At 39.4% G+C, this 18091-nt stretch overlaps 1 protein-coding gene across 1 annotated transcript; it reads right to left on the bottom strand.

Moving 5' to 3' along the window:
- Window positions 1–2405: 2405 nt before the first annotated feature.
- On the bottom strand, window positions 2406–17485 carry LOC122773475 (prolylcarboxypeptidase (angiotensinase C)). Its single transcript, XM_044032200.1, has 9 exons — window positions 17105–17485; window positions 11365–11505; window positions 11176–11277; window positions 10067–10248; window positions 8904–9061; window positions 7018–7190; window positions 4237–4404; window positions 3935–4122; window positions 2406–3277 (listed from the first exon to the last, which is right to left on the bottom strand). The coding sequence occupies exons 1-9, from the start codon at window positions 17279–17281 to the stop codon at window positions 3085–3087; spliced, it is 1482 nt and encodes a 493-aa protein (XP_043888135.1). The 5' UTR covers window positions 17282–17485; the 3' UTR covers window positions 2406–3084.
- Window positions 17486–18091: the final 606 nt, after the last annotated feature.

Genomic DNA, 18091 nt, shown 5'->3' on the forward strand with positions numbered 1-18091 from the left:
GGTGTTCAAAGACATGAGCGCTGTTCTGGCTTCCCTCCACTTCTTCTGGTAAGTTGGAGAATCGATTGTTAAGTTTGCACGGGTCACAACCCAAACTAATAAAATTCAATCTCATAATTGTATTGGTAAGGACTATTTGTTGTTGCTTTAATTTCTTTCTCTTTTTTTAAAAAAAAAGGTGTATTAACATTTGGTATTTTACCTTTATGTTTCTTTTTTGTTTGCATCTGCTTTGTCTGTGCTATATACACACAAAGTAATCACTGTAAAATGCTGGGAAACGAATATAATAAACGTAAATGAATGTGGGAGACGCACTGAATACTAACTTATTTGAACAGTTCAAAAACTTTGAGGGTTAATTGCGGTGACGTGGCGGAGGACGAGGCCGTCAGCTGCAGAAGCATCAGAACCTCATCAGAACCTCTCATGGATTCCTGACCAAACTGGTCCTCCTTCCTTCTCTTTGTAAGCGCCACTGCTTTTTTGGCAAAGTGACATCATCGCAGTCGCGGCAGCCATTTTCCCCGCGATTCAAAGAGGTTTCTCAGCTTTTGTGCTGGTGGGTCATTCACATCAGTGGCTGACGCACACATCCCGGAAACAAGTTTGTTTCTCTTGTTACATAAAGGCTGACGGGGAGAGAGGACGGGCTACTGTGGAGTAGCTTAGAGAAGAAGAAAAAAAAATACTGATGAGGTTTTTCCACTTTGGAGACTTTTAATAGGGGTTATTTGCTAATTGATTTGTTAAATTCCTGTAATAGACCAGTGTTTGTTTTAGCGTTAATCACAAAGGTCAAACTATGGGTTGCATTTTTCTAAAACCTCATTATGTTTGGACCTTAAGGTGGAGCAAGCTTCATTCCGAGAAAATCATTCGTAATCTGCGGCGCCCTTTACCCCACCACCAGCAACTTGTTAAGTGCACACATCCATATTGTTGAGATAGTGTTAAACATTACCACCACGCCCTCCGTTTCCTAAGAATTCACTTATTCAGCAGCACCCATCCCCGAAGGTGCTGGGTGCTCAGTGCAACGTGATGTGACACACAGAGGCCTAATCTCTTCCTACTAGTGTGTGGTCCCCGTCTAAGCAGGGACAGACTCGGGAGTCTGGGGTCGAGCGAATACTAATAACAACTTTGATTGATGGCCGGTGTCAGAGACATAGAAAAGGCTGACGAAATTAATGACCTCTCAAAGTCCTGAGAAAAGTTTAAGGAGGGCGTTTAGTAGAGAAGAACCAATCCTCCCCCATGTTTAGCTGTGTTTCTTTTAAACAGGGATGTCTGAAACGCAGTCAAGCCTGTGACAAAAATGTCGAGGAGTCAGGCTTTTCAGTCTCCTGGTGGATAATCATCCCACATACCAGCGCAGGACGTGATCCCACAAAATCACGTCAACATTGGGTACAATTACTTTAAAACTCCAGTGCACAACTTTTTAATAGCCCTTACTATAATAACACCTACTATAAATGTACTAAGTCTTCCAGGAGCTTCCTGGAGCCAAATAGGATGTGAAAATATACTCAATAGCCACCAGGGGGCAACTCCAGTGGTTGCAAAAAGAACTCTAAGGGATTTCCTGTTGGTTTTGGCTCATGGTCATAATGTAATTTTTTATTCATCCTGACCTTCTACACACGAGTACAGACTTCATGCATGTACGATAATTGTTATAAATTTGAATCTATGAGTTTTGGGGCATAGGAAAGGCCTCAAAAACATGATTTGGAAAATCGTGAATGATAATAACTGCCTGCATTTCAATAGAGTCCTCCAACAACAACAAAATCCCCAAAAGTTACTCACGGGAGCATCAAAGGTGAAGGGGGTTACCAAAAAGGCAACTGGCCTGAATTGAAAGAAGATTACAGGACGATTCTCTTCATTGCCAAAGTTCTTCAAGAGTCGGAGGCTTTTATCTTGACATTTAAAAACTGCAACTTCACGCTGAACTACAAAAGGCTTCCTGCTACCTGCCGAGTCCCTGCATCAACTCACTGACTCACTCTTAACCTTCCATCAACCCCTCTCTCCACCTCTCTGCCCCCCCAGGAGCTGTATTAATAATATTACTAGCAGGGGGGAACAAACCAGTGTCTATGGGCTACCTTGGTGCAGCAATTTAGAGCTTTAATGGCAGCCGGTGAATGAATGTGTGCATGGGGGAATCCCACAGGTTGGTCCATGGGGGTGAGGTTAGCCAGAGTAGCTGCAATAACCTCCCACCACTTGCATTATTGCCCTCCTCCGATTGGGTTTTTATTAAATCTCAAGCACATGCAATTGTTCCTGCAGGAGGAGGAAACTCAAAAGCCCCCACTCTTTCTAAAATATTACAAAAGTGTCTTCACAATATCGCATCCGTATACGATTAAAAGACATTTGGAAAGAGGTGACAGTGTGATTTGTAGCTTTTAATCAGTTTCACTGGTGGAAGTGTGACAGCCTTTTTTTAAAAAAAAATAAAAAGAATGTCTGTTTAACACAAACATAGAAGATTAAGAACTTCTGTGAAAAGTCTTCAAAAACAAAAACAATATTCTTGATTCAGCATTTGGTGTCAGCCTTTTCTCCTGAGACAGATGTGAGACGTTTTAAGAAGCATGCGAGAAGATAAACAAGGAATAATGACGTAACGAGAACAAAAGACGAGCTTGAAGTGAGAAATGCTTTTCAGGATTTTTAAAATGGGGATGTATGAGGTACTTATATGTAGTTTGTCATATAAAGCACTGTGCCTTAGATTAGTAAAACATGGCAGTGACCAGTGGCCATAACACTGTACCTTTCCATCGTTCAACTGATTTAAATGCATAGTTTGTCAACTAAGTGTAAACCGATACTCCAGCAGGGAACATGACTAAAGTGTTTCAAAAAAATAAATCAAGATTTGTCAAATTTTATATACAAATGAATGATTTTCATGTTAAAAGGATCAACACTGATTAAAAAAAAGGTAGAAACGTTGGCTCTTATGATGGACTGAGCTCCCTGGGAAACACCATGTCAATCAAATTAAAACCACGGCTTCTCAAGACACGCTAGCGTGATTGTGCTGTTTGAGGTGCGTCGTTACCCCTGCTTGATCCACTCCCGGAAATACTTCACCACTAACGCTCGGGCCGCGCGGACAGAGGGGGGGTCGGAGTCATTGCTGTAGCGCAGGTCCAGGTGATGAGCTCCTTCAGGAATCACGACAGAAACCAGGGAATCTGTTATGTTGAAAGTCACTCCACCTGCCGACCACGGATCGAGTCCTCCGTTACTGGAATGCAACAACAGAGACGTGTGTGCTGAGAATGTGCGAAAAAAAAAAACACCATGACAAATCACAGCCATCTTCTTGTTTGGACTGTGGGAGGAAACAAAGATATCACTCACTCAACACACACTTGGATTTAAACCAGGAACTACAGACTCACCATATCTAACTCATAAATCCACAAATTAAAAATATTTGTTTAGAAAACTGCTTTTAAATGCCTTTATTTGCTAAACTTAACACTTTCATGTCATGTCTCAAAAAGGACAACGCAGAGACAACTAAAACGTCACCTAAATTTGTTAAGTAAAAAAAGCAGCTGCAAACTGTCACTCACCCTAACATGGGTAACCTCTGTTAGAAATGAAAGCCAGAAATCATCAGGACATTAACTGATCTCACTACACACTCATCCGTCTGGACTGTGACACAGGCTCTCCAGAGTGAAAACTACAAGATGAGAATTGTTCCATTTGAGGGATTCTTGACCAGAGTTCTTATTCAAGTTGTTCTGTGTCCTTGTGTATTGTGTTTCTTTAATCGTTCTCGTACAGCCAACAGCAAAAACTAATTTCACCTTGAGGGATAAAATAATTTTTTTTTTTTAAAAAACAGCTCAGTGAACCAAACAAACTCAACAATGACACTGGCAGTGCTTACCTGAAGATGATGTTGCTGTGGGAGGCGAGGTTCTTCCCTCCGTAGACGACGCCTGCCCAGTCGGCTCGCGGCCTGACGCCAAACATTGCATTGCACTCATCGGAGAAGGCCTGGAAGTTCCACTCCTCGGGCTCAAACATGTCCTGGACGCCATCTGTGCACATGGGCATCACCATCTCTGTGCAGGCCTGGGGGGGAGACGGATTGGACACACATTCATTCAGACAAGGTAAAGCTGCCCACTGACTTGTTTGTACATGTGTTTATGCAGCAGGGGAGAAATGATCCCTGCATCGCCACACCTGGTAAGTCCAGCCGAGGAAGCCCAGGCTGCCAGTGGCTGTCTGAGAAGTGTTCAGGCAGGGAGAGCTGCCAGTGTAGTTATAGTAGACCTTTGCTGCTTGGGCGACACCGTGCAGCAGCTGGTCGTCGGACACGGTGGAGTCAAAACCGAGATACTTGCACACCACCTTGAAAAATGGAACACATGAAATGATACAGAGATCAGGTGTATGGTGAGTTGTGACACCTATGAACAGATCACATTTGGTGTGGATCTGGATAACAATCTGGATTTTGTTGTATGCCAACAGTAAATGGGCCTACTAATACTTTCTGAAGGCGCTGTTTATCCAAGTTGTTTACAAGATTGAAGATTGCTTTCTTGTGGCCGGTTAAGTGTTTTTCCACATAAAAAGTGGTGGCGCCTGATTTGCATATGAAATTCGCTGGAATGAACTAGAATTTATGGCTCTGATCTTGGCTCAGGGGGCAAAAACATCCATTTACTCCAGTGATCTATACGACTCAAGTTGTAGAGGTCTTGCCCGCGTTACTACCGTGTTGTCTCACCGTGGTTGATTTCTCAGAGGTGATGGCATGGACGTTAAATATTTGAGTTTGAGCTTTTGTCTTATTTTTCTGCGTGTTGTTATGGTTGCAGCGGCAGAGTTGGCCGTGGCTGTTGTTCTGTGCTCTTTGTGAGGCAGGGAAACTGGGCTTTCTTGTTTGGGAGTTGGAGGGGAGCTGCGCTAGTGTGGAGTCTGTTACTAAGGCTTTTGTCTGAGGGCTGGGGAGGAGTTGGTGGTCGATGGATGAGGAGGGCCACAGACATGTCCAACCAAAGATTTATACCGTAAAAAAAAAAAAAAAGAAAAACGAAAGAAAGAAAAAAAAACTGCAATTGCTCCAAAGCATCTTCTCCTTACTTTTCAGATAGGATTAGGCTTATACATTCATCTCTGCCAACAGATTTTCCCCCTCTAAGCCCACAATACCCAGTTCTCACACTCACTCACATAATCACATTAGCTTTGTCATTAAAAAAGCTCCTCTTTGCACCCACTGCCTAAACTGCTTAAACCACCCATAGGGGTCGCATACATTAAAAGGCAAAGAGCCAGGAGAAAACTCAAAATGGCCATTTTGTATTTGCTCCATTTAATGTGATGAGCTCAGGTCTATTCAGGCGCTAAATGATACACAAATAACAAAAAAAATGAAAAATCAGTCTTGTGAAAAGTTTTATTCAGTGAGTGCCGTGTGAGGGGCAGGGAAGGGGAGGGGCTACTGAGAGACCGACCACAGAGCCCGGGTCAATAGCAGAGTTTGGTTTCTGCACGTGACGTTCCGGGGAGACCGGGAGAATACGCTGCACCAAAGTCAGTCAGCCTATACGGAAAACAGCCGCTGCTCTCACACAAAGCTGATGACACTTTTTTACATGATTGTAGTGATTGTTTTTCTAATTTTGGCAACTTTAAGTGAAGTATTTGTTACCGCTCCATTGAAAAGAGAGTGGTGAACAACTGTTTAACGGCCTTGTGAGCTGCACTGGGCGAATGTGAGCGTCCTGAGAGGAACACCTCAGAGATCTGACGGAGTGTGCGAGTGGGGGAAAAAAAGAATGGTGGCTTACTTGTAGCTGCTCGCCTAAAGAATATCTCTTTTGAAAATCTAAAAGAGACGCCGTCCTTATGAATATTAATGAAGCTAATTGACAGCTGTTGTAAACAAAGGCACTGGAAGACCACAACAAACACTTGTAACACAATTGAGTGAAACGCACATTCATTTCAATTAAAGGCGGGCTGTCAGGTTCAGACTCAGGTGCTTAAGCAAAGACAAACGGAAAATGCAAAGCTGCAAAAAAGAAAGACAGAAAGAAAGAAAGCAAATTAATCAGTTTAACTAGAAATTAAAATGTGGACATTTTTGAAAACAACTGCGAAATCGATACAGATTTGTTCATATTAATGAGTAAATTGATCTATGGACTCATGTGAATGTAATATAAATATTGACAATGATTGCTAAGATGTCGTAATTACACCCTTTCGGCAAAGAAATGTGACAGAGGCTTGATATTTTGCAGTAAATCCATGTACTTAGGTGTAGTTTTCATACACAAAAGTAATATCATGGTAAAACCAACACAATGAGCACACACTGAAAGTTTGAACAGTGTCAATGAGGATTCTGTAAACCGTCTCTGTTATTCTTACTTGATATAAAGAAGCCTCAGTGAAAGAGTTGTTACCACGTGCACATGCTATGACCGTCTGGGGGCTAAGAATAAAAATAGAATGTCCAGAATTATAGATATGGCTTTAAAAGATAATTAAGAGACGGCATAAGCAGCTGGTAAGTGAAAGAAAGAGACAGGTCGATTGCATGTGATCCTGTTCTTCATCTTCTCTCTCTGACAGTTTAGTAAAAGTGTTTCAAAACAAATGCAACAGCCGCATTAGCTTCTTGAAAACCATTCACACTGAAACGATCTCCACGATTAGTATTACATTATTGTGATTGATGTGATTGACGTTATGCGTTGTTTTTAAATTATAGCCTGTAAAGCCACATCTGTGTACACTAAAGGTTTTTAACATTGAGATGATCATTGTAAAGAGGTTAAACACACATTAATTAAAGTGACACCATTTCCAACACCTATAAAATGTCCCTATAGTCAAACTTAAACTCTGATACGGATCCGTCTGTAAAAAGGCTCATGTTGTGTCTTTTCGTACAAAATCCGGCTTTGGTTCTTCGATACAGAGATTTACCGGTGGTCGTTGTCATACCTGGATCGGCCAGCGAGGCAGCGGCTGGAGGAAATTAGCTTCGTAGGGATAGTCCACCATCGCCAGGTTCACCCACGTCTCCTGGAGCCAGTTCTTGAAGCCGAGAGCGTCGCTCTTGCTTTTGAGTGGAGAACATAAACTGAACTCTTCTGACAGCCACTGAAGACCAGAGGCTAAACACAAAGAGAATGATTGGCGTTACCACATTAGTCATTCATTTCTAAATGCACAAGATGACAGAGAAGTCAGGTGACCATAAATAACTATAGATAATTATAATCATATTTAAATATCACGTAAAAATCACATTTCTGCTGTTGTCTCTTCCTTCTTATATCTGCTCAGGTGAAACGCCTCATCTGGTTTCTAACATTATTTGCTCTGATTACGCATTTTGCAACATTATAAACAAATATTATTATTATTATCTTTTTTAACTCTAAGTCCACAATCTCAAATTAAAACAGCGACACAACAAACAAACTGTCAACAATCCCTCGTGTCTCACTGCAACACCGTGATGTTTTCCCCTTTTCAAACTGCTGATGACGACAAACACTCGTGCTGCGCCGCAGCTTGTTTACGTGTTATGAGATATTGATATTACTCCAGTGCATGATTCGTCTGTGGGTGCAGTGACATTTAAAAACCTACAGTCTGTGACACGTGGACTATTTATCCTCTTGAGATCTTGTCTGAGATTTGATCAAAGTTTGCTTTGAAAACACTTAATTAGCTGTTACTTATACAGCTTCATCAGGTCTGTCAATTATTCACTAATGCTTTCTAGACCTATTTTAAGGCTTTTCCTCAAACATAAGTGTTGCCAGCTTGGAACAATACTTATTTTACTAGTTCACACCTCGAATCACACCTTGCTGACTAGAATGAATAATTCCCAGATTAATAATCAGTCTTCATTTTATTTTTTTAAACTTGCGTATCTTTTAACACAGACATGTGGTTATTTCCGCTGCGCTCCTTGTCACATTTGAAAGGTTTAGCTTCACAACAAAGTGCGTCATTATCCACCAACAATTCACAAATTAAAAATGAACAAATGACTATTGAGTGCAAATACTGAAATGTTGACTGGGTGACAATGGATAATTGCCCATAAAATCTCACAATAACATCAACATGAAAAAAGCCTTTAATAAGCATAAAATATAACTTGAAAATAACACATAATTCAAACACCAAGGAAGGCTTTGTTTTATTGCTTATAAGTTACGCACTAAAACTTAAAATCTATTGTACATATCTCACAGCAATTTTAAACTTTGATTATTTATTATTTCTTTATGTTTGATGACCTTTCACTGCCGACCTGCAGTAGCGGCACGGTCCACACTTTGGTGAATCGCTGAATTAACCCATTAACCTTCAAAACTGATTGATAATCAAATCAATTACATAAACTTATTAAGTTAATATGATAATAATATGTGTTTCCATATGCAAATGAGAGACAAAACTCGTGTAATGCTTAAGAAGGATTACTTTTAACCTGGGCTGGCAACCTGACAGAAATTTCAAATACTTTTGGTATCAGATGATGTAATAATAAAGCTTTCTCTTCACTTAAATCCAAGTAAATTAATAAATTACTCAGATATGAATTACAGTGCTCCATTTATTCTCTATCACAGTCTGTTTTGTGTGGAGTTTACGCCCAGTAGCACGACAGGTTTTAACAACAGCTGTCTAATTTCAGGCTTCACATGAAGACGCTTGTGTAAACCATATGGACAGAAACTCTCACAGTCCAAGAGGCTTACCCGTGGACAAGAGATCATTTATTACTGTGAATACTTCAAGTTGTATTTGAAATGATAAAAAAAGAAAGAAAGACATAATACAGTTTAGACTCATGTTTGACTTACCAGTAGAAGAAATGTTATTAATGGCCTTCCATGACTTCCTGATGCTGGCATCACAGTTGTAGCCACTTCTGGCAAAGTCCTGAGTGACGACTCTGTAGAAGTCTCCACATGGCACCATACCAGGGAACTGCCATATTGGAGCAGAGGAAGCCAGAGCTCTGAAACACAAGACGGAAAAACCATTTCTCATTTTTGTCTCAGTCCATTATCCTCGCTTCTCCCAGAGCAACATTCCTGCGAGATGTCTGCTGGAGGACCAGAGTGTTTCCAGAGTGCAAAATTCAATAGAGACACTGATAATGTGTCACACTTCTGTGACGCCCGGTGTAAAATATAGTGTGAGCTTAAAGCAACGTTTGGTGCTTATTTAAGACATTTATCTTTAGAAACAGTGGAGCAGAACTCTGTCCACTCAACCCTGCTTTTCATTTTTAATCCGTACGAATCATATGGTGTGAAATACAATAACCAGTTGGATGAACATGTACGCTGTGTGTGTATGCACTATACTCCGGAGTTACAGTACATATTTGTAGTACATGTCTGTGCGTACAGTGCTTCACAACTTTATTAGGCCACCTGCCATAAAAATGAGAAATTTATTATATTTATTTTCGGAATCTTTAAAAAACATGTTATTGTTATTTGTTTAGCAAATAAACTGTCTAAGTCAGAAACTAATTCAACCATAGAAACTAATCTCTCTGTTCAGGAATCCAAGTAAATAACTATACTTTGACTTCTTAATCCAGAAATAATAACGTGCTTTATTAATATTTTCAAATCATGGATAAAAATAATATAATTTCGGTTAAAGAGCGTTAATACACCATACTGGTGTATTAACCATTACAGAAACATAAAAAAGGATTTTTGATAATTACCAATTACTAAAAACCTTACATTGGGTGGTTGTCTAATACATTTGTTAAGAACTGTATTTTTTTAATGCATTATATGTATGACATGTACATATTTGTACTACATGCAAAGTGTACTAGTATACATTTGTATTATATGGCTATTTGAACTATGGGACGAGTATTTGTACTACTGTAACTATATATGGACAGTGCCTATCTGGGTTAGTATGATTTGCAAACATAATACAACATGCTCCTACAGATCATGGTCATCAGATTCTCAGAGTAGTGAAGTATTACCCAACAACAACATTGGGGTATTTCATCCGGAACCAGGCGGAGAGCATCCCTCCATAGGAACCTCCGAGAGCGATGACAGGGCTGTGCTGAGCTCCAGGTAAAGAGCTCTTCAGGTTTTCAATCAGCACTGCGAAATCTGCCAGGGCCTGTTCTGAGGTCAGGAAGTTCAAGTGTTTGCTGTCCTGTAAAGCAAATGACAAAATATTGTTCCCAAATGAAGTAGTCTGGCATCATCTAAAGGTTTTAATACACATTCTCTGGAAGGTGCATTTAATTATTTTTTTTTTTTCAATTTTCATAATCGATTAATGTGTGGATTCTTTTCTCAATTAATCGAGTAATCGTTTGGTGCATGAAATGTCAGAAGACGTTGAAATACGTCAATCAGTGTTTGTCAGTTATAATGATGTCTTTGTTATGTGGAGCAAAGAAACCAGAAAATATTGATGTTTAAGCAGCTGAAACAATTAGGAATCTTGTTTTAATAATGAAAAAAGCATCTAACCGTTTAATCAATTGTCAAAATAGTTGAGGATTAATTTAGTGATCGATTAATAAGCGAGTAATTGTTTCAGCTCTACATGTAATCATGTAAATGAACATGAATTAATAACACACTCTGAGCCAGGGGAGATAAAACAAATGTGCACAAACATAAAGGAATCAAAGCTAATAATAAAATACTAATAATAGTAAATAAAAAATGTGTTTATACGCGTGTGTACACATACAATACAATTCAAACCCTAAGAAAAGAAACAACAACAGATCAAATTATGTACGACACATGTCAAATAACATTTAGGCACTTGTTACTTTCAGTTCTTCAAACATCTAATCCAGTGTGGCTTTTCCCCTCAGGATGACCCTTAGGCAAGTCATCCATCAGAGGCAGCTAAACATCCATAAAAATGTTGTCATTTCCCTTTAATCTGGCACTCAATCTTTCCATATGTTCCAACTTCTTTAACTAACGAGAACTAGACTTTTAGACTGTACATGTCTACACCTCCTGAATCACTTATCCCCGGTCAAACCCATTCCTGAACATGTATTTATTCAGATTTTATGCAGATTTAATCTGTGTGTGACACTGCGTCTCCACTCACGCTGTAAGAGTCTTGTCCAAATGGCAGCGACTCTCCATAGTAACGATGCTCTGCAAAAACCAGCATGGCGCCCAACTCCTCCGCAATCTCCCACATGAAGCCCTGATGAGAAAACAAAGACAGGTGTTGCGTTAGAGCGAGGACGACTGCGCGCGGACTAAATATAAAAGCGACAGATGGGATGTTTACTGTGTTGTTGCAGAACCAGGTGATGTCGCCCTCATTGCCGGTGTAGAACAAAATGGGTCCGCCGGGCTGTTTCCAGTGCTCGTCGGCCACAAGGTATCTGTGTTTGAACGTGCCATCCTCCAGGAATCCAAAATGATCAATCTGAAACAAACAAAATCATCAAGAAAAATGAAATTATAATCCTCCATATGTTCATAGACAATGAAACCCTATGGGGAAACTACTTCAAAAAGGGCTACAAGTGTTAATGTTCATTGTATATTTAAATGACACAGTCAAACAAATGAGCCCACACAAGTAGCACAGTGAGTATGTAGTACAATAACAAGATTATTATTCAAGTTATCAACTATTTTGATAATTGACTAATCAGTGTGAGATGTTTATGCATTATTAAAAAGAAGTTTCTCCAATTTTTCAGCTTCTTAAACGTGAATATTTTCTAGTTGCTTTGCTCCACACAACAAAGAAATCATCAAACATCATCATTTCCAGGTTTGAGAAACAACGATCAGCATTTTTCCAAAATATTCTGACGTTTTATGGACCAAATGACCACTCGACTAATCAAGAAAATGTTCATTAGTTGCAGCCCTAGTAGTATTTAAAGTACACAAAGAAAAGATTTATTATTAATTGCGGCTGTTTAACTCTTGTTGGTTTTGAATACAATGAAATGACATCAAAAATAGAGAAACATCTTCATCTTCATATTCTAGACCCTGTGATCTCCTCTTCCTGTGTGAGGCTTTTAACATTTTGGTTATTGTTGACACGGTTTTCAGCAAATTGTTCATTCCATGTCTTTTTTGAGTCAGGTGTGCAGGACATTATGCGTTCATGCCCAACAGCCGTGCAGTTAAAAACGGAAGTAAACTTGTTTTTTTATTCAAGCCATAAAGCAAACTGCCGCTGCAACTTTGCAGCGAGGACACTTTAACCACATTAACAAGAACATGATGTAGAAAATGGAACATGATGTAAAATATCAGGACAGCACGACAGTGTGAATACTGTGAATCTCCATTATGAGGAAAAGTAACTAAAGTCTTTAAATAATCCCAGATTCAATATGAAATAACCTCAAATACTACGTTCAAACTCAAACCGTTTTTAGAGCCTTTAGCTTCTTATTCGACGACTCCATTTTACAGTAGAAATAAGCCAGGTAACCTTCAGTGTCTTTACAGGCAAATGACAACATTATCAGTGCTGATGTTACAGGCGAGTAAACACCTCGGACTGATCCGACAAACCAACAAAGAGGAAAGAAAAAAAAAGGAGTCCACACATGAAGCCGCTCTGAGGTGGGCGGGATCAGCAGACACATGGTCCGCTGCCAACTGTGGTGTTTTCCAAATGACAGGCCTGATGTTGGATTCTGGAATAATTAGCCCCAATTTGTATTAAAATATGTTGGAGCCAGTTTAGGAGGATGTCACATTAGTTCCAGTTATCCTTTTCATCTGACCTCGGGGGACTGTGGGGCCATCTTCATGTCCTGTACTCTTTAACTTACTAACAATAACCTCACATTAAAGCCATGATGCCGCTCCGTTTGGCCAACCCTTGCACAGGCCCTGGCACTCAATACAAAATGTTTCTGTTTTATTTTTTAAACCCCAACCCCCTCCCCCCTTCTGCCTCTCTTCCTTGTTTTCTTCCCTCCGCAGTGGAAACAAAAGAAGCAACAATTTTATGAGCCAATGACAGCGAAAAGATTCTGGGAGACCTCAGTGTGTCTATTGAAGCCTGCACTGCTGAGAGCTTGGCAGAGCTTCTACGTGTGAGAGGGGGACAATTAAGAGAGGGAGTTTAAAAGGAGAAGTTCAGCAGCAAAATCAGCTTTAGTTTTCATCATTATACGTCTATAAAGTCCCACACTTAGCGCACGCTTAAAATCAGGTTTTAAATGGCAGGTTTTGACAGTATAACCCTGCAAATAAACAAGCGAGAAGTAAACTCACAAAGTGAAGTGGCTGAATATATCGAGTGCTTTGTCAAACGGATCCCTGATGAATATTGTATCACTTGCACCCCACTCAGTATGCACATCACAAAACGTGGGAGATTAGTCCTGTAACAGATCCACACCCTGACGACTACTGCCCCCATGTGGTCGCGACGCGCAGCACTCGTGTGCGGCAATAACTTCACAGTCCAAATACACTGTGCGTGTGCTGCACCGCTCAGCGTGTGTGCGAGTGTGTGTGGACTGTTCCACGAGAAAGAAAGAGAGCTGCATCTGTTGTTCGGAAATTATAAGACATGAGGGAAACGACCACAGCAGGAGCTCCAGTAAAGCAGTTAATTAGGAGGATGCTAAAGGACACTTCCATTCATTGTCTGCGGGCAAAATGCAGTCAAGAGGATTTCCTCTGGACAACTGTGCTGGATCACTCGGTGCTCTCCTAACAGCCGCTTCTCCCGCAGAGAGTTAGAAAAGGGCAACGTGATGGATGATGATCACCGCGGCAAACTGAAAAACTTTGTGAGGATTATGAGGACTTGTTAAAAGAAAAACAGAGTTTCTTGATAATTGGTTTTGAAAAAAAAAAAAAGACATATGAGATAAGACAATGGGTGTGAGATGGGAGGAAATGCTCTTTATCTTCTTGTCAGATTGGCAGGATGTTGTGGGCTGGGCCAGGTGTGAAGCATTGTCCCCTAATCCAAACACTGTGGACAGTATCTAAATATAACACTGAGGGCGGCAACTGAAGCATTGTCAATTTATCTGATGCGCCACTGAATCAATTTAATTCTAAAAATCCCCCAAACACAAAGATATTACATTTATTAAAAGCATGATCATATTCTCAAATCTGCAACTGTAATGTATTTGGGTATTTTTGACTTCATTAAAAAAGTGTATATTCGTATCTTATTTCAATTAGGGCTGCAACTAACCATTATTTTCATAGTCGATTACTCTGTTGATTATTTTCTCCATTAATCGAGCAATCGTTTGGTTCAGAAAAATGTCAGAAACTGTGGATCAGTGTTTCTCAAACCTGGAAATGTTAATGTTCTCAAATGTTTTGTTTTGTCCACAAACCAAACTGATTCAGTTGTAATGATTTATTTGTCATATGGAGCAAAGAAAGCACATTTAAGACGCTGAAAAATCAGATAAACTTAGTTGACGATTGATTTAGAAACCGATTAATCAATTAATTGCTTCAGCCCTAATTCAAATTCTTTAAAAAAAACAAAAAACTTAGTAGACTTAATGAACTTAGATGCTGTGTTGTTTTTCCCAGTGACTAAAAACATGGATTGGGAGAGAACTTTCCCAGAAATGGAGACGGACATCAGTGACCAACGGAGTTAGAAACTTAAAGCTAGATACAGCGAGACACAATATTTCAGGATGTGAAGCAAAAATGATGAGGAAAAACTATGAAGTTCATTACAGACGTCAGCATTATAAACATGTGAACATTAATCAACTTCTTAAATGTGAAGAAGGTTCAAAGTTGCTCCTTTATGACTGTAAATATTTGGTTGTTGTTGTTTTTGGGGCAAGTTGTCATTGGGAAACACAGATTATTAAATGTCCAAGATGATGCACTTGCTTTAAGCTTTTTAAATATATGTCTCTGTATTTATTTTCCTGTGGTATGATATGGTGTAGTGTTGTAATATTGTTTTCTTTAATGCAGTAACTCTCTTGTATCTGCCTCTCTTAATGCTGCCTCTTGGCCAGGTTGTCACTGTAAATGAGAACTGGCTTTCAATTGACTCTCCTGGTGAAGTCAAGTAAATCCAAAACATAATAGACAGATTAAATGACAATAAAACACGGTGTCCTTTAAGTGGATAAGTTCAATAACTTATAGGCTATAAGTCATACAAGGAACTGTATTTGACAACAATCTTAAATAGGATCTTAACATAGATTTGCTTCAAAAACTAAATTATTTATTTCAGTCAGACCTTTGCTGGTTTTATCAATCTTTTAAACTTCTATAGTATTTTAATGAAAGAAACAGTAAAACAAAGGTTTTCTAAGCTTTTTTTGCTCTGTGAGCATAAATTTATTAAGAAGTCGACGAGCGCCGTAAGCTTATCTGAGCAAATACTCGTTCGTGAATTTATGATAATGCTACGGCACTTACGGTTGCATTTGTTTGTCTAAATGATCAAATAAAAATAGTGTTATAATTGATGTAAAGCAGCACCTAAACACACAATAATCGCCTGTGTTGCAGGTGATGACGGCACAGATTAACTTGAAGCAGCTCACTGAAAAGAACGACTTGACTCGTGACTGCAGACACAGAAGAGTCAGTAAGACTAAAGCTCCATCTTGTGATCGTGTGAGTCAGCTTCACACGTCACCGAGCGTGATGGTGTGTTGGCGTTGCACCACATGCGCTCAACATGCAATCCGACGCTCCGAGAGGTAATGGTAAATGGTAAATGGAAAAGCTGAAAGAGGATCGGGTGGCAAAGTGTTTCAGACTCACTGGGCCCTAGAGACCTTTTTAGGCAGGCGGCCAAGAGGAGGGACAGTTACAAACCTGCTGGAAAAAAAAACAAGAGCTGATTGTGGAGGTTTTTCCCTTCACTACAGGAAGCCAGAGGGAAACGTCTATTGTCTGTAGACACAACACATTAAACAACCTCCACAGCATTAAGTATGTAGAACACATTAAAAAGAGAAATTGGTGCGTGTGTGTATGAGTAAAGGGAAAACAATGATGGCAAGTTGTGGATTAGTTGTGAACAAATAATAGTCACATATCAGTTTCATTATGGAAAAACACATAATCCTGCTTGTGCAATCATGATACTTGAACTGCGCTGCATTTCAAGTATGCAGCGCTGTGTCTGACACATCTTAACATTAGATATAAATCCTGTTACTTTTTTCTTGTTATTTTTGTAGTAATTAGGGCTGAACAATTAATCGAAATCGCAATATTTGTCAAAGCCAAAATGTGTTTTTTATTCTACAGACTGAAGGGAACATCTTTGTTTCTCATAGATCTGCACAAATATCACACATATTAAATGTGTTTTTTGATTGACAATGAGAATAACGATGAAAATATTACCATTCCCTCTGATATCGTGAATCATATGGCAATTAGATATGTATTCAAAATCGTTCAGCCCTAGTAGTAACATGCACATACTAAAATTATACTTCTTGTGATTCTGAGTTTGCCAATATCTTTATTGCTATTTGAAACAACTGGATCAATAATATGGAAAAGTATTAGGGGCCCAATTTAAAAATTTCAATTAAGAGATTAAAGTGAGAGAATTCTGAGATTAAATCAGAAAGAATTCTGAGATTAAAGTTAGAATTTTGATATTAAAGATGGAATTCTGAGATTAAAGTCGGAAACTCAGAATTCTGAGATTAAAATCAGAAACTCTGCATTCTGAGATTAAAATCTAAACTCAGAATTGTGACTTGTCTCAGAATTCATGCTGTTTTATTTAATCAATTCTTTTTACATGTGGCCCTATTTACATGCTCCCTTTTAACACCTGTTTCATACCTAATGTGAATTCATATCAAAAAAGGGGACTTCTTTTCCATTCAATATGCACCATTACCACCTTTACTTTACCTTTACTTAAATTTCCCCTTTAAACGATCATGTAATTTGAAGTGAAGTGAAAGAGATAAAAGAGGAAGCAGTCACACTAACCAGTGATAAGTTATACGCCGTTTTCAATAGAAAAACTGAACATTTAAGCATAACAAGTTGTCCAGACTCACCTTCTGGTTAAAGTAAAGTGTTTGATAGTTGATGGGGGTCTCAGTGGAAGAAGGTGAAACGCCGAGCCTGGTGAAAAGTTGTGATTTGAGCGCGATCACGTGTGAACAGCTGAACCACAGCGTCAGGACGCAGGCGGCGGTGACTCTGTGTAGAACCTCTGTCCTGACTCCGGCCATCCTCGCTGCAACTGTGCGAAGTAGTAGGAGCTCACAACACAGCGGTTCTCATTATGTTCACTCAGCACATGACAACGGTTCCAAACCTCGCCTTTAACAGGGAAGACGAGACCTGTGCTGTCCCGTCCGAGGAAGGAAGTGAGACTCCCCGTGTCAGCAGTTCTACTGTGGTGTCGTTAGGTGGCGTGTGACCTACATTCAGCGTACATGTGTTCATAATAATAAGTTAGCTGCAGCCGGGCAGCAGTCAGCAGAACGAGCAGGCGGTCATATTACAAACATGCTCGCAATGGATTGTGGGAATCTGAGTTCAACGGGGTCACGTCCAACAACTAACCATAGCTAACCGCTAACAAGTTTGTTTTTGTTGGGTTTTTTGTTGTTGTTGTTTTAAAAACATTTTTCACTTACAACACTGTAAGGCAACATTCTTGAAATAAACAAAATAAAAATACTTGGTGTTCCGTTTGTAAGGTTGATTTTAGTAATGCATAGAGGACTTTGCCATATTTAGGGACTATATGTATAGTTGGATCTCATGATAAAACCACGTAAATATGGATTTTTTTTAAATATAAATGTTGCCTATTAATTAATTATCACCACCAATTTGTAGGTGGATAGTACTTTTGTTTACATTTCACTTCCTAGACTACAGAAGACGCACAGACAACAAAATTCACAATATTGTCCCAAAATGTCATCGGACTGTACTCACACTGAAGTGACATTCAACTTTCTTGTTAATTGAGGCGATACAACAAAAATGTGGCTTTTTATGCTACACCTTTATATACCAAATAACCGTTG

The sequence above is a fragment of the Solea senegalensis genome, linkage group LG8 (genome assembly GCF_019176455.1).
Source record: "Solea senegalensis isolate Sse05_10M linkage group LG8, IFAPA_SoseM_1, whole genome shotgun sequence".
NCBI classification, from domain to species: domain Eukaryota; kingdom Metazoa; phylum Chordata; class Actinopteri; order Pleuronectiformes; family Soleidae; genus Solea; species Solea senegalensis.

Coding starts and splice junctions, on each gene's coding strand:
- LOC122773475 (XM_044032200.1), bottom strand. CDS start 17,281: ATGGCCGGAGTCAGGACAGAGGTTCTACACAGAGTCACCGCCGCCTGC. Junction 11,278..11,364: donor CCTGGTTCTGCAACAACACA/GTAAACATCCCA, acceptor TTTTCTCATCAG/GGCTTCATGTGGGAGATTGC. Junction 3,278..3,934: donor CACAGCAACATCATCTTCAG/GTAAGCACTGCC, acceptor GTTGCATTCCAG/TAACGGAGGACTCGATCCGT.